The sequence below is a fragment of the Diceros bicornis genome, chromosome 7 (assembly GCF_020826845.1).
Source record: "Diceros bicornis minor isolate mBicDic1 chromosome 7, mDicBic1.mat.cur, whole genome shotgun sequence".
In the NCBI taxonomy this organism is placed as follows: domain Eukaryota; kingdom Metazoa; phylum Chordata; class Mammalia; order Perissodactyla; family Rhinocerotidae; genus Diceros; species Diceros bicornis.
The window spans coordinates 44,874,779-44,900,683 of record NC_080746.1 but is presented as its reverse complement, the minus strand read 5'-3'; the positions used below and the strand labels follow the sequence as shown (position 1 = coordinate 44,900,683).

Here is a 25,905-nt window from a genome sequence, read left to right as displayed (position 1 = left end):
ACCACATAAATTTAAATTACAAACCAGGAATGGGGGTGTTGTTAATAATTATGCTAGGACAGTAGGCATAAACCAGTAATGTTCCTGGAAATGGAACATATGATCACCCCAATTATACATTGCCTGGCTCTTTCACAAGTAGAATCCAAGTAAATACAGCTAAAAAAGGAAAAGAATGCAGAGATTAAAAACCAAAGAAAACTTGACTTCGGAGAGACTGTTTTTCTTTTCTTTCCTTTGGTTTTAATATTTGAAGAGATGATGTGACAAATCAGAGATACTAACATATATTTAATTTTTATCTTTTCTCTTCATTCACTGCCAGAGGCTACCATGACTGTTCCAGCAACAGCAGAGTGCATGAAAACTCTCATGGAAAGTTACTCCTGAAGATTGAAGAACAAGAGGATAAATTTCCCTCAGCCTTGGGGTCAGCAGCAAGATGGAGGCTGGTCTCAATGACAAACTCCTCTAACACCCTGCTAGTTTGCGCTTCAGAGATGGCCAAGCTGATGATAATACCCACAGGATTTCTGTAGGATGTGGCCATGAGAACAAAGACAGAGGTTGCAGCCTTTTGCTCATTAGGAGTTTCCAGGTGTAAAAAATGGAAATCAGATGTTTATCACCAGACTGGTGATGACGTCGCTCAAGAGGACTCTAGCTGGTAGTAGATTCACTTTCTAAGAGGAAGGTCTCTATGGGAAATGTTCCCTGATCCCACATGTGATCAACGAATGAATCAGTAGCTGTCTCCAAATGCCACCATCTTAGCTTCAGGCAGACAGTTTGATGTGGGCCTCGGTTTTGCTATGATACTGTAATATTATCCTCAGAAAGTAAGCAGAGCTTTATCAGAGATCTTTAAAAAAGACTTTTTGAACCGTTTGACACTCTGGCTTGTCAATGCTGCAGTATTGTTCCTGAGCTTCCAGGCGTTGGCGTTGAATACCAACCTGGCACCAGGAAGCCATTTTCATTATTCAGACATTCAAAAGGACTATTTCAATAGCAGTATGTTTGGAGGGGAGAGAGATGTTCAACGTGGGTTCTGCCTTTCACAATGAGGCCTTGTACCCTCTTGGTTATATTAGCAGTTCGGTGCCCTTTAGGCTTGTGTAATTCCCTTCACTCTCTCTCTGTACAAAGCTTCTCTTCAAAGTTTACACTTGCAGAGATTTAGAGGATTAGAAATCCAGTATCTAAGTCTGGTGGGTCAGCCAGGCCTTAAGTTAATGAACATCATGCCCTTAAGCAGAGTTTGACACTGTAGTGGTTGAGCAAGGAATGCCAGAGTGGGATGAAAGAAAATGTCCAGAAGGTCCTTTGTCCCACAAGCAATTTCAACCCCCATCCCCCCCAACACACACACACAAATTCATAGGCCTCTTCCTTTCTTTTCTTTTTTTTCTGCTAGCACTTTTTCAATATCCAACACCCTATAGATTTTACTTATGTTTTGTTGTTATTATTATCCATGAGATCAGGATTCTGTCTGTTTTGTAAGTGTCTGTATTCCCAGTGCCTGGTACATAACAGGTGTTCAATAATATTTGTTGAATGAATGAATAAATGATGGAAGACTCCTCCCTCTATAAATATGAGTCATTCAATCTAGTTTGCCCTTCAGAGGTAAAGTGGCAATTGAGAAGAGGAGTTCTCCAAAATCCTACTCTTCTACCCCTGTGCCTGGAGGCTTCTGGGCTGGAGAGGGACTCTTTTGAAAGAAAGGAATTTGAAGGAATATGCATGCAGAAGCTGTGGAGTAAAATTGAGTGTGAGGCTAAGGAATAGAAGAATAGGTGAATTCACCCACATTTCAAAATTTTTTAAAAAGCCAGAATAATATCCAAGAATCAGACTATAAAAAATATAATATTTCTTAAATCTCTATAACTTAATCATACCTGTGAGTTTTGCTCTATCTTTCTCTCTTTACAATAATAAATTCTTCAAACAAACAAACCAAAAAGGTTCATTGACAGCCTGGAAGTAGAAAATGATGGATACTGTGTCCTGAATCAAAGGAAGAATCCTAAGAAATAGCAGAAACAAAGGATTTTAAAAGGAAAGAAGGGGAAAAGCATAGTAGTACACTGGGGCCCCAAGAAGGAAAACAAGGAACTGAGAAGTAACAACTTCTAAACATAAGGCCAATTTACAGACAGCGCAGAGAGAAAGTAGGCGTTGAGACTCTCCATGAAATGGCTGAAACAGTAGGACATTCCAACTATGACAGAAAAACTGACATCACCACCCTCTTCTCTCTCTCCGTCAACTCCCAGTCCAAGCAGTTACTTAATCCTGCTGGTGTTTACACTTTAGTGATATTCTCAAATCAGGTTTTTCTTACCAATCCCTAAAGCCATAACCTTAGTTCAAGGCCTTGTCATTTTCCCACAGGAATGTGATAACTACCATGTCACTCTGTCTTCAGGTTTACCTGCCTCCAGTCTGTCTTTCCCTAGTGCCCAGGGCAAATCTGACCCTTCTACTCTCCAGCATAAAAGTGGTCAGAGGCTCCTCCCCAGTCTATTTAAATGATGTCCATCCAAGTTATATTTCCAAACCATTCTCTAACGATGTGCACAAATGTTCACAGTAAGGCCTAAGTGGGAGTTCCGTACGTACAGAGACAATGCCTATCTTATTCACAGCTGAATCTCAAGCAACTAGCACAGTGCCTGTGCTCCACAAGTATTTCATATGAGTGCTCCACAGATAAATAAAATTAAAAAATTGCGATATCAAACTATATAGAATGCAATACTAATGATGTAAAACATATATATGTATGTATATACATAGAAAATATCAGAAAAATACAGCAAAACATTTATTTTTATTTATACTTTTTTTTAATTTTCAAAATTTAGTATGAAAGTTTTTTTTCTCTCTGATACTGAGATACAAAAATGTAAACAAAAACAAAAGGGAGTAGAGCAAAAACTGTGCACCTGACAAATCAGATAGCAGTGTGGGGCATAATGGGAAGTGTAATACCTTTGTCATGTCACATCAGATTCTCCATCTTCCAGCCCTGACTACCCCCACTTCCTGCTACTCCTCTGCCACCCAGGAGAGTGAGCCACACTATGTTCTTCACATTCATACTTGCCACCTACTCTCTCACCCCACTATTCCAGTATTTCCAACGTGGTAGTTCTGTGTTCTTGCCATCTTTTCATTCCTAGGGCAAAGCACAATTCCTGGTATACAGAAGAACATATTAAATGTTGATAGAATAAATTAATTAACACATGAATAAGGCATAATACTGAATGTTAGGCTCATTTCTTTCATTTACTCTAAAATCATACTTACCTAATAGGGTTGTCACGAGGACTAAAGGAGAAAATGCATATAAAACACGCCTGACACATAATAAACACTCAATAAACGAACACAGTTATTAACTATATCAACATGACCATGTATAAGTTGCTTTGCTCCCTTAGCCACAATCATTTTAAATTGTTGATAATTATTCCTGCCCTGCCCACTCATCCCCTTGAGATGAGAAAGAGCTTAAAGCAGTTTGGGAACTATAAATCACTAGACAAACATATTATTATCACTATGACGATGATGATTATAGGCCATTTTCTTTGTGAATCTTGCCTACAATAGGTTTGTCCATTAAGGTCACATTACCTTTGCTGATGTTTCAAACCATCCTACGAAACCGTGATCCTTGCAGAACTGGTCCATCTTGAGGCCATTGTTCATGAGCACATCCTTCCCCTGGTCGCATTTGTTGGCTAACAAAACCACTGAAATTGGCTTGCCATTAGGGAGACTTAACTTAGAGTCCAAATCATTTTTCCACTTTGTCACTGCTTCAAATGTAGCTGGCCTGGTGACATCGAAGACAATAAATGCACCCATGGCTTCTCGGTAATAAACCCTTGTCATGTTTCCAAATCTTTCTTGACCTATCACCAAAAAGAAATAGAAATCAAAAACTTATTACAATTATAAACTGAATCATATATTGGAACCTCACAAGGCCTCCAGGATGAGCAGATCACTCAGTAAAATGTTTCACTGTTTATCTTTACAGAATGAGCTAAATATACAATCACGCAGCTTTGGTCTCAATATTGGAGTCCAAAGAAGATTCATTCATTTAACAGGTACTTATCGAAACTTCTGTGTACCATGTAATGTTCTTGAACTGTGTTAATACAGTATCCCACCACCTGCATATGGCTACTTAAGTTTGAATTAATTAAAACTAAATAAAATTTAAAAGTCTGTTCCTTTGTCATACCATTCGAGTGTTCAATAACCACATGTAGCTAGTGGCTACAGTATTAGACAACTCCAATATAGACCATTTTCATTAACACAGAATGTTCTATTAGACAACACTGTTCTAAATACTTGAGATACAATGATTAAAACATGAAAATCCCTGCCATCACAGAGCTTACATTTTAGCGAGATGATAGATTCTAAAAATAAAGATAATAAATAACTAAATTATGTAGTATGCTAAAAAGACATCCACAGTCAATTCCACTTAAGGGTAATAGTAATAGCTAGCATTTATTGTATGTTTACTAACCATCAGAAATGCGATTTACGTAAGTGATCATGAAAATGCAATTATCATCTTCATTTTAAAGTGAGACAACTGAGGCTTAGAAAGGCTAAGTAACTTGTTCAAATTATACAGATGGTAAGCTTTGAAAGCTGGAACTCAAATCTGAGCTTTTTGAATCCAGAGACCGTAGTCATTTATCAGCATTGAATACTCTCAACCACTAAACCATAGTCTTGTGTGATCTCTCCTCCAGGTTTACATACCAGGGGTGTCCTTTCAACTCAGTTGAAGAGCTAACAGATATTTATGTGTCGAAGCCAGTCTCTGGGCTACACGCTAGGAACACAACAGTGAACTAGATGGCCTCTACCCTTAAGTAGTCTACAATCTAGTGGATAAGGAAAGTCCTCTCACGTGAAATCAATTAATCAATCAACAAAAGGATTGGTCTTATTTAGACCAATCAGCTAGAATAAGTTTTGCTCTGATTCTTAATTTTCTAAATGAATATTGGCAAGAGTCTTAAACAGGCTAGGTTTAGCCTTTCAGATCTGCAAAATGGCAGTAATAATATGTACCTCACAGGGTTGTCATGTGGACGGAACGAATTCACATATATAAAGCACCCAGCATAGTACCTTAGAACTAGCTAGTACGTGAGTTTTCTCTCCCTTTTTCCAGCATGTTAAAAATTATGAAAGACAATATGATGTAAGTAGTGAAATCAAAGTTCCAGACCAGAGTTTATGACCAAAAATTACAGTTATTTCAGCTGATTAACAAAAATGAACAAAATCTATTGCTTGTAACTCTGTCCACTAGTAGTCACTGAAGACAGAAGCTCATGAAGACTGAGTTTATATTTTCTGAACCAAAAACTCCAGAAGTGTGTGACCAGACAAAGGCTTTTATTCTGACTTGGGAATTTATTTATGTTCAGAGTCTGATTAAGTTATATAAATTAAAACAAGTATGTATTTAATAAGCCAACTTATCTGGAAAAGAAGAAAATGCTGAAACTAGCATGTATCTAAGAATATATAAGTCAACATACCTCTAAGAACACTTTACACTTAACTTTGAGCTCAAGGTTTTGTGATGGTGGATTTTAATTCAAGTTACCAAACTCTTTTGCAGGTTATGATCACATTGGCATTAGCATTGTGGATTGTAAGAGGAAACGATCCATAAGCACTTAATGGAAATGGATGAAGGACAAGGGTTCCTGTCCTGTGTGTGAGCCCGTGTGCTCAAGCACGTACCACTGGAAAGAGCATTTTGTCAGGGCCAGCGCACAATGATCCTCAAACATTTGTTACATGGATTATACCATAGAAATATATACATTTTTTAATTTCCCACAGTCATCCAGTCAATGAAAGAAAGGGATGTAATACTCTTCATGTGACATACAACCCACAGATAAACTTTCAATTTTCCCAAATGAATTTTAAATTTTTTTTTTTTTTAATTTCCTGATACAAACAGTGATCTCCTTTGATACTGCTCAGGGTGGCCATGACATTTCACGAAGATGGAGGAAAAAAGCCCTCTGTGATCATTCAGGACTCTGAAGGCCTCCAGGCTTTGTAAGGATGTCTTATGATCCCTTTCAGGGAAATAATCAGATGAAGGGCAAAGTCATGAGTTCTTCAATAATCTGCTTGTCCAGAGGTTTCATAGTAGAGGAAGGCAGCCCTCAAGAAGAAGATTTTACATTTCAAATATACGGCAAGGGGTCATTTTTAAGACTATGCAAAAAAGCAATATATAGACTTAACACCTTCATAGGAATTTAAAAAGGAAAATGTGTGTGTGTGCGTGTTTGAGTTTGTGAGGGTATGTGTCTCAGATCAGAAATAAGGAGAAAAAAGTGTGTTTCTAGAAAGAAAAGATCTTTGTATATTGAGGTCACTGGGCCAGCAGACTTGGAAAGTTTGTATTTTTGGCGTTCCACAGAGAGGTCACATTCAGACCAAGGCATTTCTAACACTCACATTTTATCCTTCCTTTGTCAGCTGACAGCCTTCTCTGCTGTTTCTTATCAAGAGAATGAGAATCATGTGATTTTAGTGAGTGCCTACATATGGACAAAGTAGAGACTGATGGATTTCTCATAGGTAATTTACTTTAAAAAAAAAAAAAAGACCATAGTTCAAAAATTACCCTTGAAGTTAGATCACTCTTTCAACACACATTTATTGAATAGCTACTATGGTCCAGGCTCTGTGCTTTATGCTGCAAATACGTAGCTTTTTTGCCCTTGAGGAACTTCCAAACTAAGAAGTGTCATACTGGACATATGCACTGATAATGATCCGATTCACCATGTGGGTCCCTGCTTCCCTTTTTCTCTAAACACACACTCCGTAACCGTGTAGATGTGGCTCATGCTTCAGCTCCCAACTTGGAGGGACATTAAATGACAAAGCAATCAACTCAATCACAAAAGTTAATACAATGGGGAACAATTTGGATAACCTCACTGCAGAAGGCACTAAATTGAAGGGTCAGAGATATTGGTCTTAATTTTAATCACTGGTTACCAGTGCAGCCTTAGACAAATGCATTTCTCTCTCTGAGACTCAGTTTTCTCATCTGTAAAATGAAGTTTTTCTGACTGATCTCTAAGATCTCTTCCCGCTTTCACGCCTTCTCGCTCTACGATATCACTGTTAAATCAACACCTGGCCCTCTGTCCCAACGCCTAGAAATGGTCCATTGAGTGTCACTGACTTAGCTAAAAATATACGCAAGCAGCACAGCCATAATGTGAATTTAATGATATTTTCACTTGGTAATTAGTACTATAGAAATGCTCTCAGTGGGCATAACCAAACAGTGAATCTTCTAGACAGGCATAAAAACAACAAGAGGCAACATGTCAGGTTTTCCATTAACCAACCAGCTCTGTGACCTCAGATTAGTCACTATACCATTCTAAGCTTCAGTTTCCTCATTGATAAAATAAGGAAACTGGATTGTATACCCTAAACTAAATTCATTATTGCTTCTGGCAACCCCCTCTAATTAACCTCCCCCATATGCAGGAACCCAGTTCTCCACCTCCTACTCCTGCGTTCCCCTCTCTGGTTTACAGCATCATCATCAACACTGCCACCCAGGGTGGTATTCTCAAGTTACCTTCCAATCTTTCCTCACCACTATATCCAAAGGGTCTCCAACATCCTACCAACACTTGTATTTCAGAAGTGGCTTTTGACTCTGTCCCCTCCTCCCCACCAACATTGCCATTGTTCCAATTCAGGCCCTCATAGCTCCTCACCTGGGCCTCTGACAGCTCCCTAACAGGGGCTTTCAGCTTCTCAGATCTCATCAATCTCACTCTCCCTTAAAATAAATATAAATATAAACACAAGTCTTAGACAGCTGTCATTCTGGCAGCATAAGAGATCACTTAATGGGTATATATCCAAAGGAAACAAAATCACTACTATGAAAAGATATGTGTACACCTATGTTCATTGTAGCATTATTCATAATAACCAAGACATAGAATCATTCTAAGTGTCCATTGGTGGATGAATGGACAAAGAAAACGTGGTGTGTATACATATATATACAATGAATATTATTCAGCCATTAAAAAAAAGAAGGAAATCCTGCTGTTTACAAGAACATGGACAAATGCTATGAGAGCACTATGTTAAGTGAACAAAGTCAGACAGAGAAAGAAAAATACTGTATGATCTCACTTATATGTGGAATCTAAAAAAAGCCAAACTCAGAAACAGAGAGAAGAATAGTGGTTGCCAGGGGCTGGGAGTGGGGGAAATAGATGTTGGTCAAAGGGTACAAAATTTCAGTTATAAGATGAAAAAGTTTTGGGATCTAATGTGGAGCATGGGGACTATACTTGAAAGTTGCTGAGAGAGTAGATCTTAAATGGTCTCACCACACACAAAAAAATGGTGATGGAGGTGTTAATCCTATTATGGTAATCATTTCACAATATGTAAGTATATCAAACCATCACATTGCACAACTTAAATTTACACAATGCTATATGTCAGTTATATCTCAATAAAGCTGGGGGAAAAAAAAAAGAAATCATCTGAAGTATTTACAGAATACCCCTTCCTGGGCCACATTCCTCAGAGATTCTTATTGTGTTGGTTTTGCGTGGGGTCCAGGTATCCGTTTTTTTAAGCACTCCCTAGGTGAAGTCTTAAAACTCTATTTCTATCAGAATTCACTTTCAAAATGTAAGTCTTACCATTATGCACTGCTGTTCTAGCCCTTCAATGACTCTTAGATACTTAAAAAGCAGATACCTTTATTAACACGACCCATGAGGAGTCTTTGGCTCCAACCACCTTTCCAAACTCTCCTTCTACCACTTCCTTCAAAGTGCTCCACGGCCAAGCCACACTGGACTACTTGTTCTTCCTAAAACACACCCGGCATTACTCCCTGGATGTTCTTGCCTTTTTACATCTCTTTTACATCCCAAAGCCTAAATTCCCTCCCCATCTCTCCTCCCACTCTGTTCAGTGAAATCCTATGCATCCTATAATTGTGCCCTGAAATGTCATTACATTTGTTTACACTTGGTTTGTCCTGCCAGCTGGAACCATGACTCCCTTTTTCACAACACCACAGCATTTTCTTTTTCCTACACCTCTCACACTTATCATACTATGTATTCATGCTTCAGTCTCCACCATGGCATTGTAAAAACTGAGACAGCAAGTTGATCATGTTTTCTTGTTGTAAGTCCAAGGTCTATTTCTCCACTTTTTGGATGTAGTAAGAGCTCAAGACATTGTGGTAGAAATAAACTGAAATTAAGCTTCTTTCTTCCTCTAAAACACAACATCATCAGTATTCATGAACCAGTGCTGCATAAAAATGCACTTACTCTATATTTTACTCTCATTTCCAGTAGATAATCAATAGATGTTCATTGATGGAGAAAATTAACAGGGTTATGTGTGTATCTGTTGCAACAAGTTTCAGATTGGAATGTTATGTTTTCGTAATCATTCTCATGTTCTTAAGAAATAATCCCTTGGAATCAATTTACTCTATTCCAAATAACATAACTTTTTGAGGTCATGGAACAATCAGTAGAGCTAAAAGTACCACCAAGATATGCTCTTTATTTCTAGAGAGTAATAGTATGAAAAGCAGGAAGATAAAACCAAAAGTATATATGGACCTTGCACAAGAATCTAGAGAAAAAAACCTATCCAATTACTGTGGTGGTCAAATGGACACTGAATTTATTAACGGCTTAAGCTGGTTTTGAAGGCTCAGGGAAACCCACAGACTGGGATCAGAGTGCAGCTGACATCCTGGTAAGCAAGGTTTTCTCCAATTTTTAAGAACCCATCTGACCCTCTGGCAATGGTTCTAAAACTCTTTCATCTTCTCTCTTCCCTACTTTACCCCACCAAGCCAGTGACAGAAATGTGTCCATCAATCACCCTTTGTCCAAGTCATCAAAGTTTATATCCTGGAATTAACTTTGTGTAATCTTCCCCTACAAAATTACAAATTGCCTCTAGCCAGAACCAAGTTTCTGCAGCCCCCATGACCAGCATGGCAGTCTGTATACAGTGAGTGTTCCATAAGGTCTCCTTGCTGAGTGAAAGAATAACCCCTAATTCTTTACCTCCTCCCTGTGGATACTGTCAGGCTTAAGAAATCTTTAAGAGTCATCCTTTGTCATATCCCTTGCACTCATCACTTTCTCTCCACTCCCACTGAAATCACTCTAGTTAGGATTGTCTCATCTCATCTCGACTCATTTATTCATTTAACACAAAATGTTGGATACCTATTATTTTCCAGGCCCTGTTCTGGCAACTAGAAAAAAACAATTAAAAATCCTTGTCCTCATGAATCTTACATTCTAGTGGAAAGAGTTAAAAGTTGGTAAGATGGGACCAGCCTGGTGGCAAAGTGGTTAAGTTCTCGTGCTCTGCTTTGGAGGCCCAAGGTTCACGGGTTCAGATCCCAGGGGCAGACCTACGCACTGCTCATCAAGCCATGCTGTGGTGGCATCCCACATACAAAACAGAGGAACATGGGCACAGTTCTTAGCTCAGGGCTAATCTTCCTCAGCAAAAAGAGGAAGATTGGTAATGGATGTTAGCTCAGGGGCCAATCTTCCTCACCAAAAAAAAACACAAAGTTGGTAAGATACACATAATATTACACTAGCTGGTGAAATGTTAGGGGGAAAAATAAAGTAGGGAAGGAGAAAAGGGTATGCAGGGGATGAGGCAAAGTTAAGCAGGATGGATAGTGAAAGCCCACTGAGAAGGTATCATTTGAGCAAAGACCAAAGAGAGGTAAAAGAGCAAGCCATATGGAGATTTAGGAGAAGAGAGTTTTTGACAGAGGGAATGACAAGTACAAAGATTCCGAGGCACAAATGTGTCCGGGAAGTGTTTAGAGAACAGCAAGGAGACCGTGTTGCCTGGAGAGGATTGTGCAAGAGGAAAAGTAGTAGTGTCCAGACTGCAGACAGTTTCAGGCCATTGTACCGATGTTACCTTTTATTCTGGATGAGAGAGAAAAGCACTGAAGGATTGTGAGCAAATGAGAAACATGAACTAATAGGAGTAACTGGATAACTATGGCTGCTGCATTGAGGAATGACTTATAAGGGTCAAGGTTGAAAGTGGGGAGATAACAATCCAGGCAAGAGATCATGATTTGGACCAAAGTGGTAGTGGTGAAGATGGTAAAGGTTCGTTGTTTTCTGGATATATTTGGAGATAGAGACGATAGATGAGATGTAGAGTATGAGATGATGCAAGCATGACTCCCAATCTTTTGGCATAAAAAATTGAAAGTACAGAGTTGCCATTAGCTGAGATGGAGAAGAATTTGAAGGTGCAAGTTTCATGAAAGTAGATTGGGATTCTGATGTGTTAAGTTTGACATGTCTGTTAGGTGGTTATATTGAGCAGGCAGTTGTATAAATGAGGCTGAAGTTCCAGGGGGAGGTCGGGGCTGAAGATTTACCTTGTAGCTTAATTTCTGTACACCTCTGCCAGGTTCATCTTCCAACGTTCTGTTTTGACCCTATCATTTCCCTAATGAAACACTTTGAAGGATCCACTACTGCCTACAGAAGATGCCCAAAAAGGGAGGTTGGGTGTCTGACATGTTATGTGACCCACACAAGATTTAAAGCAATTTGAACCATTTCCCAACAGTTATAAATTAGAAGATCTCTAACAAGACAGATATCAGAATGTCTCGAAAACTCGGACCATTGAGAAATACAGGATCCCCATCAAATGAATAATGTTTAGCAGTTACTTCATTTGAGCTGACTAGGGCCAAACATCCAATTTCAAAGAAAAAAAAAATTTGCTGAGATGCTATTCCTTTCACATTGTTATATACCCCAAAGATACTGCCTTACATTCAAATTTGTGTATTTATATCAATTTTATAAAATAACTCTAATAAAATATTTAGAATTCAATGAAATTTATATAATTTTATTTTAAAAGATATTATTGTTATTGATCCATTTTTCTTGTTGTAAGGCTCTTAGAAATGGTTACTTAGGATCCCATGTTTGTTTCTTTGCTTCAAAAGAAAACACACTTTAGTTTAACACACTTGAGTTTGTTCCAGTACATCCATCCAGCTGTACACGGAGTTTTGTGGAGAAACAAAATGGGAACCAGGATTACGGAGAAGTTTTGTTCCCATTTCCTAGGGAAACAGGGAGCAGTTGCTTGGGTGGTCCAGAATTGGGACAGATTTTTCATAGAGGCCCTTGAAAGATGAACAAGTGCCAGGTAGAGAAAAAAGATAATTTATTTTACCCTCTGGGCTCCTATGGGATTTTCAAGGTTGAATACCTTGATCTATAAGTTAAAGGCTCATCCTCAGACTGAGGTCAAGGTCCTGCCCAAAACTATGCCTTGCCAGGCTGTAAGTTCTGCTTCTTGCTTTCATTTATACTCACTCCACGGCACCCCTACTCCCACTAGAACATAGCCTCTCACTTATTCTCCACCTAACTAAATCCTACCTATGCTTCAAGATTGCACCAAACTCTACCTTCTTGGAGCTTCTTCTGACTACTTGGCCCCACACCCCCTTTCTCTTCCTCTATACTCACACAGCACTGCCTGTATCACTTGCTTGTCTATTTAATCAGGCTCTGCCTTGTACTGTTTTTTATGTGCTGCAAACCTCTGCAGCCTATGTCCCCAATTACACTGTAGACTCCTTGATCCCACTGTTGAATATTACTCAATTACAGTCCCTTTATATCTCCACAGCGCACACACTCTCAGAGGCTCTTAGTCTATGCTCACAATGGACTAGCAAAATAGAATGGAACTGGTAATACAAGTACTCCTTACACCATGAAATGACAATTAATATTGATTTCTTACTTGTGAGAGGGAACCCCAGCAGAGAGAGGAGTGGACTGAAAAAAGCAAGATCTCTGATCCAACTCATTTACTTTCTATGCCTGTTAAACTCCTGTTCATTCTTAAGATCCACTCTGAAAAAAATCTATCCCCAATTCAGAACCACCCAAGCTCTTTCTGTAATTTCTTTAGTTTCCCCATAAACCATGGCTCTCATTTCATCTTACTGCTGGGTGTCATCTCTTGTAGGTAAATCTTACCTCTATTCAACAAGAAGGTAAAGCTAGATTCAGGGCATTGAATTAAGCTAAAGTATGCAAGAGAATAAGATGAAATAAAAAGTAACAGTTGATTTCTTCAGTGTCCATAAACAATAGCATTATAGAAAGGAAGGGTGGATGGATTATAGTGATCTATTTTTTAAATTAAATTTCAAAATATTCTCATTAAATTTTGAATTTATATTTATATTTAAGGCTGTGGGAGGGAGTGAAAATGAGTATCCCACTATCCCAGAAGATTTTTTTGTCAGAATTCATTTTGACTGGGGTCTGATGCTACTCAGTTTAAATGAAATAACTCACTTGGATAGAGAAATAACATGATATAGTAATGTCCCATAATGGTTGGAAGGAAGGAATCAAACCAAGTCACAAAAGAGAGGTTGGCATGAATCAAGAAAGAAGGATTAGCATCTCATGCTTTTAATTAAACTAATTACAACCTAAACAAAAACCTAACAAACAATGTAAAAATACCTCCTCTGAATTGTAAGCTCAAATGTATTCAATGAAAAGGTATCTTTGAATTAACATTTGAGACATCACCTCTAAGTAACCTTTAAAGATACTCTCATAAATAACTCACAAGAGACCCTGGACTCTAAAGGTTTCACTCTTAAAGAATTTCCAGATTCCTCTAGAGCTAAAATTCCCAGAATGGGTGCCAAGGTGTTCTAGGGTCCTTCAGCGAGCTCACAGGAATGCAACAGGATATTTAAAAATTTTAAGGCAAACACAGTTGTACTCAAGTTCCGTCAGACACCTCAGGAACTACTAGCTTGAGGTAGTTCACAATTTTAACATTAGATAGTGCTACATTCCTTTTGATGGGATCATATCTTTTTTGAAACTGGGGTTTTCACAGTTTTTGTGGTAAAAAGCAAGAGTCACGTGAAAATCAATGTGAAACAGGAAATGAGGTTGGTGATGTCCACTCTGACTCAAAGTTTTGAGATGTTGTTCCACGGCCCAAAGGCACACATACGCCGATAGTAAATAACTGTAACTGTTAAAAATGAAATAAAAATGTTTTTTTAATTTGTGTTCCATTTTTTTTCTCAAATGGCTATTAAATTGTTAGAACATAATACTTATTAAGTTGTCTGGTGCTAACTGTTTAATAAACAGAACTTGTAGGTATTTCTCTTGGCCTAGAGGCACCATGAAAAAATTACTTTGACACTTAAGGATGCTGTGAAGTGAGGAAGTTAGAGAACCTCTGCTGTAGCCTCTAGAGACTAGTTTAGAGTACAGTTTTCTTTAAATGTAAAACACACATATACGCACACCTCTACCCATATAAGACTTAATTTTTATTCCAATATCATTAAGCATCATAGCTACTCTTATCTTAATTCTCAAACTGGAGACTTATGTCCCTCAGTCACTGCATAAAAGTAGTATATTCAGATGGTTGTTATTAAACCAAACCAACCACATGGTCTCAGCAATGATGTGTGTAAAGAATTCAGCTCACTCAATTCTCAGCTCTATCCAAAAGTGCAAAGGTTGAAAAAAATAATAAATTATTCCTTTAAAATAAATAATATGTCTCCTCTAAATGCAATTTAAACAATCTATGACATGAAAACCATTGCATTGTTATATCACACATTAGGCAATAGTAGAATAGAATGGTTAGAAAATAGAATTTGTAACTAGACAAATCTCAGTTCACATCCCAGCACCACTCCTTACTATTTGTGTGACTTTTGAAAAACTGTATGTGTTTTTTGCCTTGTTTATTTGTTTTTTAGCCTGTCTGAGCATAGTTCTCTCATCTCTGTGATGAGGTTAGTAACAGTGCCTAGCAGATAAGCTCATTGTGGGCAATAAATGAAAGGATACATACAAAAGCATAGCACCATGCCTGACACTCGATAAATGGTGGCTATTAATAACACATTATACTGCAGGGGAAAATAGTTCTACCAGGAGTAATTTAAATCAATTTATTTTAAACTTCACCCTATAAATTAGATTGAAATTTGTTTGAATCCCTCACATTATAGATATTTTCTTTGTCCACATTAGGCTGAGGAGGTACACAAGAAGCTAAGTTTATCATCACTTTTCTTGAGAAAGCAGGTTTATGCAAGGCTGATGAGGAAGAAAGGTTAGTGTATCAGGATAGAGACTACAAAAAGTAGAGACTCAGAGCAAAAAGAAATAATTCTGAGTTCTCTCAGACATTTGAAACTATTGATTATCCTCTTCTTAAATTCTCTCCTCTTTGCTTCCAAAAACCTGCCTTTGCTTGGTTCTCCTCCTACCTGGTGCTTTCCCCTCTACCTCTTTGCTGACTCCACAGTCATTTCATTCAGTTACACAACAAATAACTTGTGGCAAGGTCTGCTAAAAATCCTGAAGGATATCTGGAGAGGTATTAAATAACTCTAATACAAGGCTAAAGGAAGAAGTGCTACAAGGGAGTAAAGAAACATTGCATTGGGTTAAAGGGAGGAAGAAGTTACCAGTGGAGTGAGAGAATTGGGGAAGTCTTTGTAGAGGAGTTGCCCTTTCAGATGGGTCTTAAACCATTTATTTCTCTGTGGAACTAAAGGGAAGGGCATGTGAACCAGCAAGAGGGGCAGGAGCAAAGGCACAGGGGCAGTAAGCATCGGTGTAAAAAAAGGAATAGCAAGGAGTTCGAATGGCCAAATTTTAAGCCTCATATTGGAGGATGGGAGGAAATAATATTAGGAATGTTATTTGAAGCCAGGCTATGGATGAATCTGGGTGTCCCCAATGCCATGCCATCATTCTCTCTTCTTCATTTCATGAACTCCCATAGGGCTGGGTGCCCTATTCAATTATTTTTGTGCCTCTGTGCTTAAGACAACACCACAATATCTCGTGTTAAAAAATAAGTTTTTATTTCTTCAAATATCATCATTAACAAACCAGAGAAATCTGCATTCTGTTCCAGTTCTATCATTAACTAGCTCTACGGGCCTGAGAAATAATGCAACTCTCCTTTCAGAGCATAGTTTCATCATCTATAAAATGAAGGATTTGGTATGATGAGCCCTCAAGGTTTTAACTCTGTGAAAATTACCTTTCAAGAAGTTATTACTTCATCTAATGTATCCAAAAATCATAAAGAAGATAGTTTTGCCATTTGACCTCCAAATGAATGACAGTTCACTCCAAATTATGAAGACTGTGTTAAATGAAGAAGCATGGCTTTTAAGAATGGTCTTTAAAGTCACTCCCCAGTTTTTATGGTGAAAAAATAAAATAGAATGCCACCTTAAGAACAGTGATTACCATATTTATTGATTCTAAAATACATGCATTTTTTATATTTAATGTTCATAAAATTATCGTCTTTCAAGCATGAACAAAATTAAGTTTATTTTTTGTTTCATTGAGGAAATTTTTAGATTAATGATATGATTTAGAATTAAAGCCATGATGAAATAGCTGAGTGAAAACTTTTTATTGAACACCATACTCATTGAGCACTATTAAGTACCAAGTACTATGCTAGGACCTAGTGTTACAGTTTGGAGGTAAAAGGCATTCCAATGCAGGAGTAAAGGACTTCTAATCTGGGGTAGCATGGGATGCAATGGGAGTAGAGAAAGAGTGTCTTCCCCTAGTCACATGGGCTCAATAGAGACTTTTTGAAGGAGATAGGATGATATGAGTGAGGAAGGACCCATAGGAATTATCTAAGTAAAGAAGAAGAAAATGTATTTAGCCAGAGGCACCTGTATGAGCCACAGCACAGAGGAGAATGTACGTGAATTGAAACCACTGTAAGATATCTCGAATGGTCAAGAATCATAGGTAGGAGAGATGAGACTGGAATGGATGAGTCTGATCATTAAAAACCTTGAATTTCATGCTAAAAAGTTTAGCCTTTAGTTCTGAAAGTGATGGGGATTCACTGAAGGATGCCAAACTGGAGAATATCTAACCAGAGAATGGACACCATGGTGAGAAGTCTCACCTCTGGATTACAAACTGATGGGTAGGAAAGGTTGAGGAAGAGACGGGTATTAGGAAGCTGCTCCAGTAGTTCAGATGAGTTGGAAAGAAGACATGTCTACTGAAAAGAAGGATAAGATACAGCCATTTTTCAAGGTAGAAAAGATAGAATTCGATTAATACCTGAGAGTGGGAAACTAAAGGGAGTGTGGAATAGTGGAAGTTAATTTCTGAGTTATTTTGAAAGAGTAATTTAAGATCTTATAACTTCTTAACCAAATTCCCAAATAGCTGAAAAAGTGATTGGAACTCAGTAATTTGGAACCCGAGGCTAGAGTCACATTCTTGACCTTGCCAAGTTGATGCAGACTACTCTAGTACACCAATCTAGAAGATGAGGATCTTCCCTTGATGAAATAAAGCTGATTTCCACCCCAGGAGCAGTAGGGCCACGGTATCCCTCTGAGAATGTCCATCTCAGAATCAAAGAGGGTGAAAGAAATAAAAAGGTTCTCAATGGTTTGAAAGCTTTATAGGATTTCTCAAAGTTAATCATCAGAAGAGAGAGAGAAAGGGCTCTAAGCCTACCATGAGACAACTATTCTCAAAAATTTTTCAGGTGAGTGATGACTCTAGTATCAACCCCAGTGAATGCCTAACACCAAATCACTTTTATTGAGCAATGATTATGTACCAGGCACCATGTTCTACTTACGCTTGGCCCAGTATCCCAACCTATAAAACTGGAAATAATAAGACTTATTTGCCAGAATCATAGTGGTGTTTAAATTGCTTTGACAAATTGATAACTGTAAGGAATTATCACTGTTAACCTTTGGTTTAGCATATCCATCCTTTCCTAATTTGTCCGCTGCTCCTTCTCACCAGCTCCCTCCTCACACGTAATCTCTAGCTATGCCAGATTACCCGCGGTCCTCACCGAGTCTGCTCACCTCCACGCCATGGCTGGGGTAGGTACCCCAGTAATTCTGACTTTCTTTTAGCACTTGACATGTCCTCTTCAGAGCACTTATCAAAACAGTGATTAAATAATTATCTCCACGATTATCTTTAAATATCTTCATGCCCCACCAGACTATCGGATTCCATAAGAGCAAAGATTGATACATTTTGTTCACTCCTAAATTCCCCAGCCTATCAAGTGAATGAATAAATATTCCCAGGCAAGATTTTATATCACTCAAATCCTCAAGTTTTAAAATGACTTTTTAAATAAGATGCAATAAAATAAAACAAAAAAATTATTTAAGTACCACTTCGACCCTCAATGAGAGTAACTGTGTTCCTGACAACAAAGTCACAATGAGACGGATCTTGGGTTTCCTTTTGACCTGGTCAGGCCTCAAGGACTCCAGTCACTTCCTACTTGCTAGGACCCCACAAACTCCTCCCTCAATAGCTCTACGACTTGGAATCACCACCACTTTAATTCTTCTCATAATCACATATATAATCTATAGGCAATGGGGAGCCACCAAAGTGATGTTCTGGGAAGATAAACTTGGTACACATTAGAACTAGAGGAGGAAGAGACTAGAACTAGCCAGGTGGCTATGACAGCAGAACAGGTAAATAATAACAGTGCCATCCCTGGTCTAGGGCAGTGGCGGGAGAAGCAAAATCACTCTCTGACTTGGAGATTGATGGCATGTGAAGGTCAAAGAAGAAGAAGAAATGAAGGAGAGTGACTGAGTGAAAGGCAGTACAGTTAACACAAACTAGAAAGTTCAGTGTGTGGGAGAAAAAATCTACTTTAAACTTACCAATAGTATCCTTTACTACTTATCATTAAGAAGGGTGATAATGGATATTCTGCATATTCCTTTGCTGTTGTTATTGTTTTCTTTTGTATTTTCCAATTTTTCTCATTGAACATATATTACTTTATTAATAGAAAAAGACAATGCTTGTTTTTATGCAACTTTGCTATGATATATTCATCTTGCAATATATGTGAGACATCATAAAGAAGACGCCCAGCCAGGAGATGGAATTGTAGGTCTGAAGTTATGAGAAGTCAAGGTTATATGAACATTTTGGAGCTGTCTGCATAGAATTTAAAGCCATGAGAATGCATGAGATCCTTCAGAGAAGAAGACAGAAATATAGAGGGCCAGAGGATGAACTTCTGTCTCAAGCTGTGCAGCCCTGAACTCACTCACAGAACTAACTGGTGCTAGGGAAGAGCACAGGAGCTAACACACTACCTAGAGGCTTTGTCCTGCCTGATAGGTTTAATCTCAGGGAGGGGACGGATGTGGTGTGGATAGCACCTGCTCTGTACCACCAGAGTATTTTGCAGTTACCTATATCGGTACACTTAACTCACTGTTACAGTGATTTGCTTTCGTGCCATCATGCTCACTAAACTGTGAACTTCTTGAGGTCAGGAATCAAGTCTTGTTCAATTATTTATCCTTCTTTGTTTTCCCCTCACCTAGTACAGTGCCTGACACAGACCAGGCTTTTAATATACATATTTGCTGGAGATACCCACCACACACAGAAGAGCTGCTCCTCCCTGTCCCTTCTTCTCGACTGACTTAGCTTCCCTTGGTTAGGCTGCTATGTGCTCTCCTATCAGACCTACTCCTCTAAAATCTAGATGAGGGGACATGTCCCACATGCCTAATGCCCATGTGTCTGTGACAGATGGAGATTCTAATAACCGCCCTGCAAGAAGCCCTGAGGTGCTTTCCACACACATCCCTGACCCTACTTTGAAATTACACCATTTTGCTCAGTGTACATATCATTTGCTTATAAGCACATAGAATGTTAGTCCACATGGTTTAGAAAACCTGTAATTAGCCAGGCTAGAAACAAGGCAATAAACTGCCCAGCAGAAAGTGGCCAAGACTGGACATGCATTTTTATTTCTTTTGCCTGACATAGTGGTTGCCAAATTTAGCTCTTTCTACATTTCTGGATCTATTACATTGGTATTTAAGACCTTTCTTACAAAACTCTGTGGAGAATTATAGTGTTTTAAAAATAGATATTGAATAATTTTCCTCAAGCAAAAAAATAAAAAGAGGAGGACTGGCAACGGATGTTAGCTCAGGGCCAATCTTCCTCACAAAAAAAAGAAAAATAGATATTGAAGAGATGGTCAAGTCCAAACCCTCCCCTCCATTGAACTTCACAATGTGGAAGTCTTTAAAACTCTACAACAAGCCACCACTGTGACCCAGATGAATCTTACGGCCACTGATGTGGGGAGTCATTGTCCCGGGGCTCCTGACTCTAGGCCCAGGCTGCCTCTCCCTGTTGCTCTGCCTACTGGATAGTTAATGTCATCCAATGCTTCTTTGTCACATGGCTTAGGTGGGGAAAGTTACTATAGATGTGCCCTGCAGGGAAATATTTTTCTTATAAATTGGATCTTGTTTTAACTACTTAGAGGCATTTATTATTTAGCATAGCCTTGCAGTGAAACTTTTACATGGTGAAGAGGTACTCTCTAAATTATCTGCCAACTTAATTTCTTTTCTACTATATTTGTTAAATCTAGAATTGGGTTTTCTGATGACCAATAGACTTGGTCTTCTCTCTCATACATATATAAAAGCTGGAGTTACACACACCTGCTGTTTCTGTCCTGCTCTGCCACTCGCTAGCTCTTGTGACCTTGGGCAAGTCCCTACCTCTCTGATTCTTGATTTTGTCTAATATAAAACAAGTTTAACACCACCTACTTTGTCTATACCTTCAGTGATGCTGGGAAGATCCAGCAGGAAAATGTATGTGACAGTAGCTTGTAATAACAATTAAAACAACAAGAGTAGTAGCTAACATTTATTCAGCATTTATTATGTGTCAGGCACAGATTTATATATATATAATTATAATTATATGAATTAATTCATGTAAAGCTGACACATAATAAAATTAATAATATAATAAATAAATAAATAAATAAATTCTTTAACACATAAAAAAATTCTTTAACAACTCTAACACTGCAGGCTCTGCTATCGTCTCCAGTCTACAGAGAGGAAACCAAGGCATAGAAGTTAACGCACACAAGTCACAAAGCTAGTAAGTAAAGAAGTTGGAATAAGCTGTCATGTACTATCTGGACACAGTGAGAATGTATTAGAGCTGATAGAGACTGCAAGAGACAACATAATACAAACATGTGATACAACAGGAAAATGAGACAATCACCATTTTATAAATGGGGCAACAGAGGTCCAGCAAGGTTTCATGGCTTGCCTAATGTCAAATATTACATTTTTAGAATATCTATTATTTAGAATATATTTAGAATATACGTCTAAAGTATTCTATTTTTAAATGGTGGGAAGTACAGCAAAAGTGTTAGGAACCTGGGTGCTAGATTCAATGGCCAAGTTTTAAATTCCAGCTACCACTTGACCAGCTATTTTAATGGGAAATTAAAAATTAAATATGCATAGACAATTGTAAGAATAAATGCTTAAAAACAGTTGGCTATTATTACTATGACTGTCCCAATTCCTGCAGCTCAGTCCCAAAGCACGTCAAGAGTTCTAGGCAAAATCGTAGAGTTCTCTTTGAAAGTGCTACTGGAATAATTATAGTGTCGGGATTTGGAGGGAAGTAGGAGAGGCGAGTCTCAAGTGTGAACTTTTTGTTTACTTTTTTCCTGATAAATCTATAAAAAGAAAAAAATGTATAACCAAGAGTCAAATTTTCAGAAAAAGATTTTCGTTCCATTTCCTTCCAGTCTCTGCACAGTGGTACTGATTAATATACAAAAACACATTAGAAATAAGAAGGAGAAGGCAAGGATAACCTAAAAAACAGCTACTAAAGGAGCAACGCCTTTAAAGGGGAAGAGGGCATGACCCCAGCGGGCCAACTGTGCACTGGGCAGTCACAGGCCTGTGGTCATGAAGAGCATGGCTGGATGCCAAGTCAGACAGAACTGGGTTAAATCTAGCCCTTCCACTTATTAGGTGGGTGGCCTTGGGCAAAGTGACTTAATTTCTCTGACTCTATCAACAGCTGCTGAACCCGGAGCTGACCCAGCTGCTCGTCTACGGTGGAATCACTGGGGTTCAGGACAATTGCTGTCACCTATAGGGTCTGTGGGATTCATCAAGTTGGTTTCAAGGCCTATTTCACAAGCCCTGAAAGGTACTTTTTGGAGTCTTTGGGGAGCAGGCTGGCCAGTCTAAGTGGCTACAAGAGAAAGATCACAGGAATTAGTTGGACAAATAGAACCCTACTTGGTGTTGAACCAAATGAATATCAAAAGTCTACCTGAGCAAAGATTCTCTCTATAGCAGATGAATCTGATATCCCATCAGGACAGGGAAGGTCCCCTGTATCTCATCCACACCCCCATCCCTCACAAAGTGAGGCTCACTAGCCTTCACTATCGGTTCTTTCCAGATGCACAGCAGAGTTGAGCACAAAGGAGAGAGAGAAGCATTCCTGTGTGTAGACAGACTGGCTGATTTGAAAGTACTATAAGATTGGCTTGGCTGACTGGAGTCTGGGTGAGCAGTTGAGGCTGGATTTCGTATGAACTCACTCCTTATAGGGCTACCCGTGCAGCTTGAAACATGTCGGTACTATTTCCAAACATCCTTTCCTACAACAGCCCAGCTTCCCTCCAACCAGCTTTGCCTGCAGCCCAACTTCTAACTCAGCCCACAGGGCCTTTGGGCTGGAGGCTGCCAAAGACAGCTTACCATTCAACATCAGAGCTCTGGGAAAAAGAAGCTCCCCTATTGAGATGCTGCATACTGCTGTATCCATAGGACTGAATTTTCAAGGATCCTAAGGTTTCTTATTTACACAGACTTCTGTGATCATAGCCTCCACAGCAACAGCAGTCCAGGACCATTGCTCAGGAGGCGTTCTAAGCTTGGGAGTTAAATTGGTCATGACAGCATGCTGTAATATGAATAAAGCCGAAAGACCATGCTGGGTGTCTTGGAACAGATTATATGTGTAATAGAGAAATCATCATTTATTAGGATTTAATCAGCACATTTGTATCATGTCCTTCTTGCCTAGCATTTATACATGCTCAAAAAAAAAAAAAATAGTAGCTAGTGTAACAATAATCCTTGCCGCTCTCCTAGATAGCAGGTACTACGGCCTTCAGCCAGCATTTGTTGGTTGCTCATCTCTCATTTGTTGGGAGAAGGCACTCTGCCACTTACAGATAAGGAAATTGAGACCAGGAGGTTAGGGAACCTGTCTAAAATCGCCCAGGAAATATGGGGTAAAACAGGGATTCAGACAGAGGCAGTTGACTGCGGAATTTAGGCTCTCAATCATTATACCCTTCTACCTTCCCTGTTAGGTGAAGACGCTGAGACCCACGGACATTATATAACATGCCTGAGGTCTCATCCTTACTTGCACTTGACGCAACAGTCTAAATTATAGCTACATCCCCCTTCAAACAGTAAGCGAATTCTAAACCTGAGTCCTGGAGACTTCGATGCAGCCAGAAGAGTTTTCAGACACTAAAACACAGTAACAAAGTGCACAGATTCAGAGTGGATTCTCTAGATGAAAAGCCCAATTGGATAGGGCTGATGACATCTTCAGTCTCTGGTAATGCCTGTGTCATGACAGCTGCTGAAGATGACTCCAAATGCAGAAATCTATCCACAGGCCAAGAGTTTTATCATAAGACCTGGCAGCTCATGATTAAAGAGGCACTGGAGTCCCCAGAACCAGAAATGCCCTTTCAAAAATTGTCCCCATTTCTTCTCACTTCAAGCAGTGATAAAGTGTTTCCAGTCAAATGCACCAGCTAAAACGAACCTATTTTCTGAAAGAGAAGTGGCTAGTTTGGGTCCAGTACTTACAAAGTTTCCTGGTGCCACAGAGCATGAAATAGTCAGAGCTAGAGTGGGACTGTCTGAAGGAGTTCATGGAGAATCCCAGAGGACCTTAACACTTCCGAGCAGGAAGGTTCCTGAGCTAGCATTGTCCAACCCCTTTCTACTTAACAGGGATGCAACTGAGCTGAAGGGACCCGTCTGAAGCCGCTGAGCAGGTTAGTGAGTGGCAGAGCCAGGATCTATAATGAGGGGTTGGACATGCCCAGGTTGCAAACAGCCTCAGTCCAGAGACTCCCTCTTGGAGTACACTTTGCACCCTCACATTTGATTGGGCCTAATTCCTGGTACAAACTCGCTGAATCAAATTCTGATTTCAAACATTGTAAAGAAGGTTTCATTTTCTAGGTTTCTCAATGAAAACTTCAGGGCCAAATCAAAAAATCGTTATGGCTAATATCATAGACCCTTAGTCACAAGTGGCCCCAAGCTCCTTTTGATAGACAACAGAAAGCCAGTGCCCCCCCTCCTACATACACAGAAAAAAGGCCTTTGGCTTCTTTAAAACAAAGACCCTGAAACTCGCTTGACTGAAGGGTAGTAAAGGAGGCGGCGAGAGTTGGGATAAGTGAGCGGTTGAAAACAGGAATTGGTCAACCTCTCTAGCCCGGACGTCTCCCGGTTCCCGCCGCTCACTGGTCTAGGGGCTTCCCCTCGGTCGCCCGGGCACGGAAGGGCGGGCGTGACACTCAGGGCCGCGTCACCGGCAGAATAGCCGGCGCCCGGAAAACGAGCTGGAGGCGAAGGACTGAGTGCGACTCCAGTTAAGTCTCCGTCTGCATCCCTGGGGAGGCCCGCGCTGGGCAGAGATCCCAGGGAAGGGTGCGGGAGGGAGTTAAAGCAACAGCGCCTACGCGCCAGGGAATGCACTTGAAGTTTCAGCGAGGGCGAGAAACTTAGTTACCTTTGAAATCAAGTTTCCAACCCACCAGGAAAAGTATCAGCGCCCCAGAGATCTGGGTTTCCCACTTGGCCGCAAACCGCTGACCGGGGACGGGAGACCGACTGCAGATCGCTCCCGGCCCCAGACTCCTCCTCGGGTGCTCACCTGCGATGTCCCAGAGCTGCAGGCGCACCACTGTCTCCGGGTCCCATTGCAGCACCTTGAGCGCGAAGTCCACGCCGATGGTGGCCCGGTAATGCGAGGAGAAGTTCTGGTGCACGTAGCGCTTGATGATGCTGGTCTTGCCCACGCCCAGGTCGCCGATCACGAGCAGCTTGTATAGGTGCTCCTTGTGCGGGGCCTGCATCCTGCCGCCCGCCCGCCGCGCTGTGCCGGCCAGGGAAGCGCAGCCGGGGCCTGGGCGGGAGAGAGACTCCGGGAGCGCGAGTGCGGGCGCGAGGGAGAGGAGGCGGCGGGGCGGGGGAGAGGGCGGAACTCCTCCCGGGCCGCCTGGAGAAACGCCCAGACCGGCGCCCAGGGGTTAATCCTGCTTCCCACCCCCCTGCCGCGCGGCCTTGGAGAGGAGTGGAGACAGGAGCGACTCCCGGGCTGCAAAGCAGGGGCCTCGCGTGTTAATGCCTGTTGCAGAGGTTATTCCTTCCGCGCTTTACAGTTTAGAGCATTTCTCACCCGGGATCCTGGCCACAAAGCTGTGAGGTGTGAGTTTTAATTACCATGTTTTGCATGCGAGACAGCTGAGTCTCAAAAAAGTTAAGTGAATTGCGGGAGATGATAGTCAGTGACAAGCCACGCTGAACACAGGGCTCCTGAAGCCACAGACCCCGTCACCATCCCACACTGTAGAGAGAGCTTGGAAGAGAGGCAACGGATAACACAATTTCAGGAGGTTCAACATCAGGGTTTGGGCGCTGTATGCCCTGGTTTTTGAGGTGAGTGACCTCGGGCAAGTGATTTGAGCTGCCCCAGCCTCCTTTCCTCCTCACTGACG

The 25,905-nt window shown here is 40.2% G+C and overlaps 1 protein-coding gene across 2 annotated transcripts in view; it reads right to left on the bottom strand.

The window, feature by feature from the left end:
- Window positions 1-25,340, bottom strand: part of RAB38 (RAB38, member RAS oncogene family) — a 57,052-nt gene extending 31,712 nt beyond the window's left edge. The window contains exons 1-3 of one of the 2 annotated variants that reach the window (XM_058545444.1): window positions 25,062-25,340; window positions 3,655-3,935; window positions 1,937-2,035 (exon numbers count right to left, since the gene is read on the bottom strand). In XM_058545444.1, coding sequence (XP_058401427.1) covers window positions 1,976-2,035; window positions 3,655-3,935; window positions 25,062-25,263 — 543 coding nt within the window. In that variant the 5' untranslated portion in view covers window positions 25,264-25,340 and the 3' untranslated portion in view covers window positions 1,937-1,975. Of the gene's footprint in view, window positions 1-1,936; window positions 2,036-3,654; window positions 3,936-25,061 lie in introns of those variants that run through there. The other variant, XM_058545443.1, reaches the window with a different exon arrangement.
- Window positions 25,341-25,905: the final 565 nt, after the last annotated feature.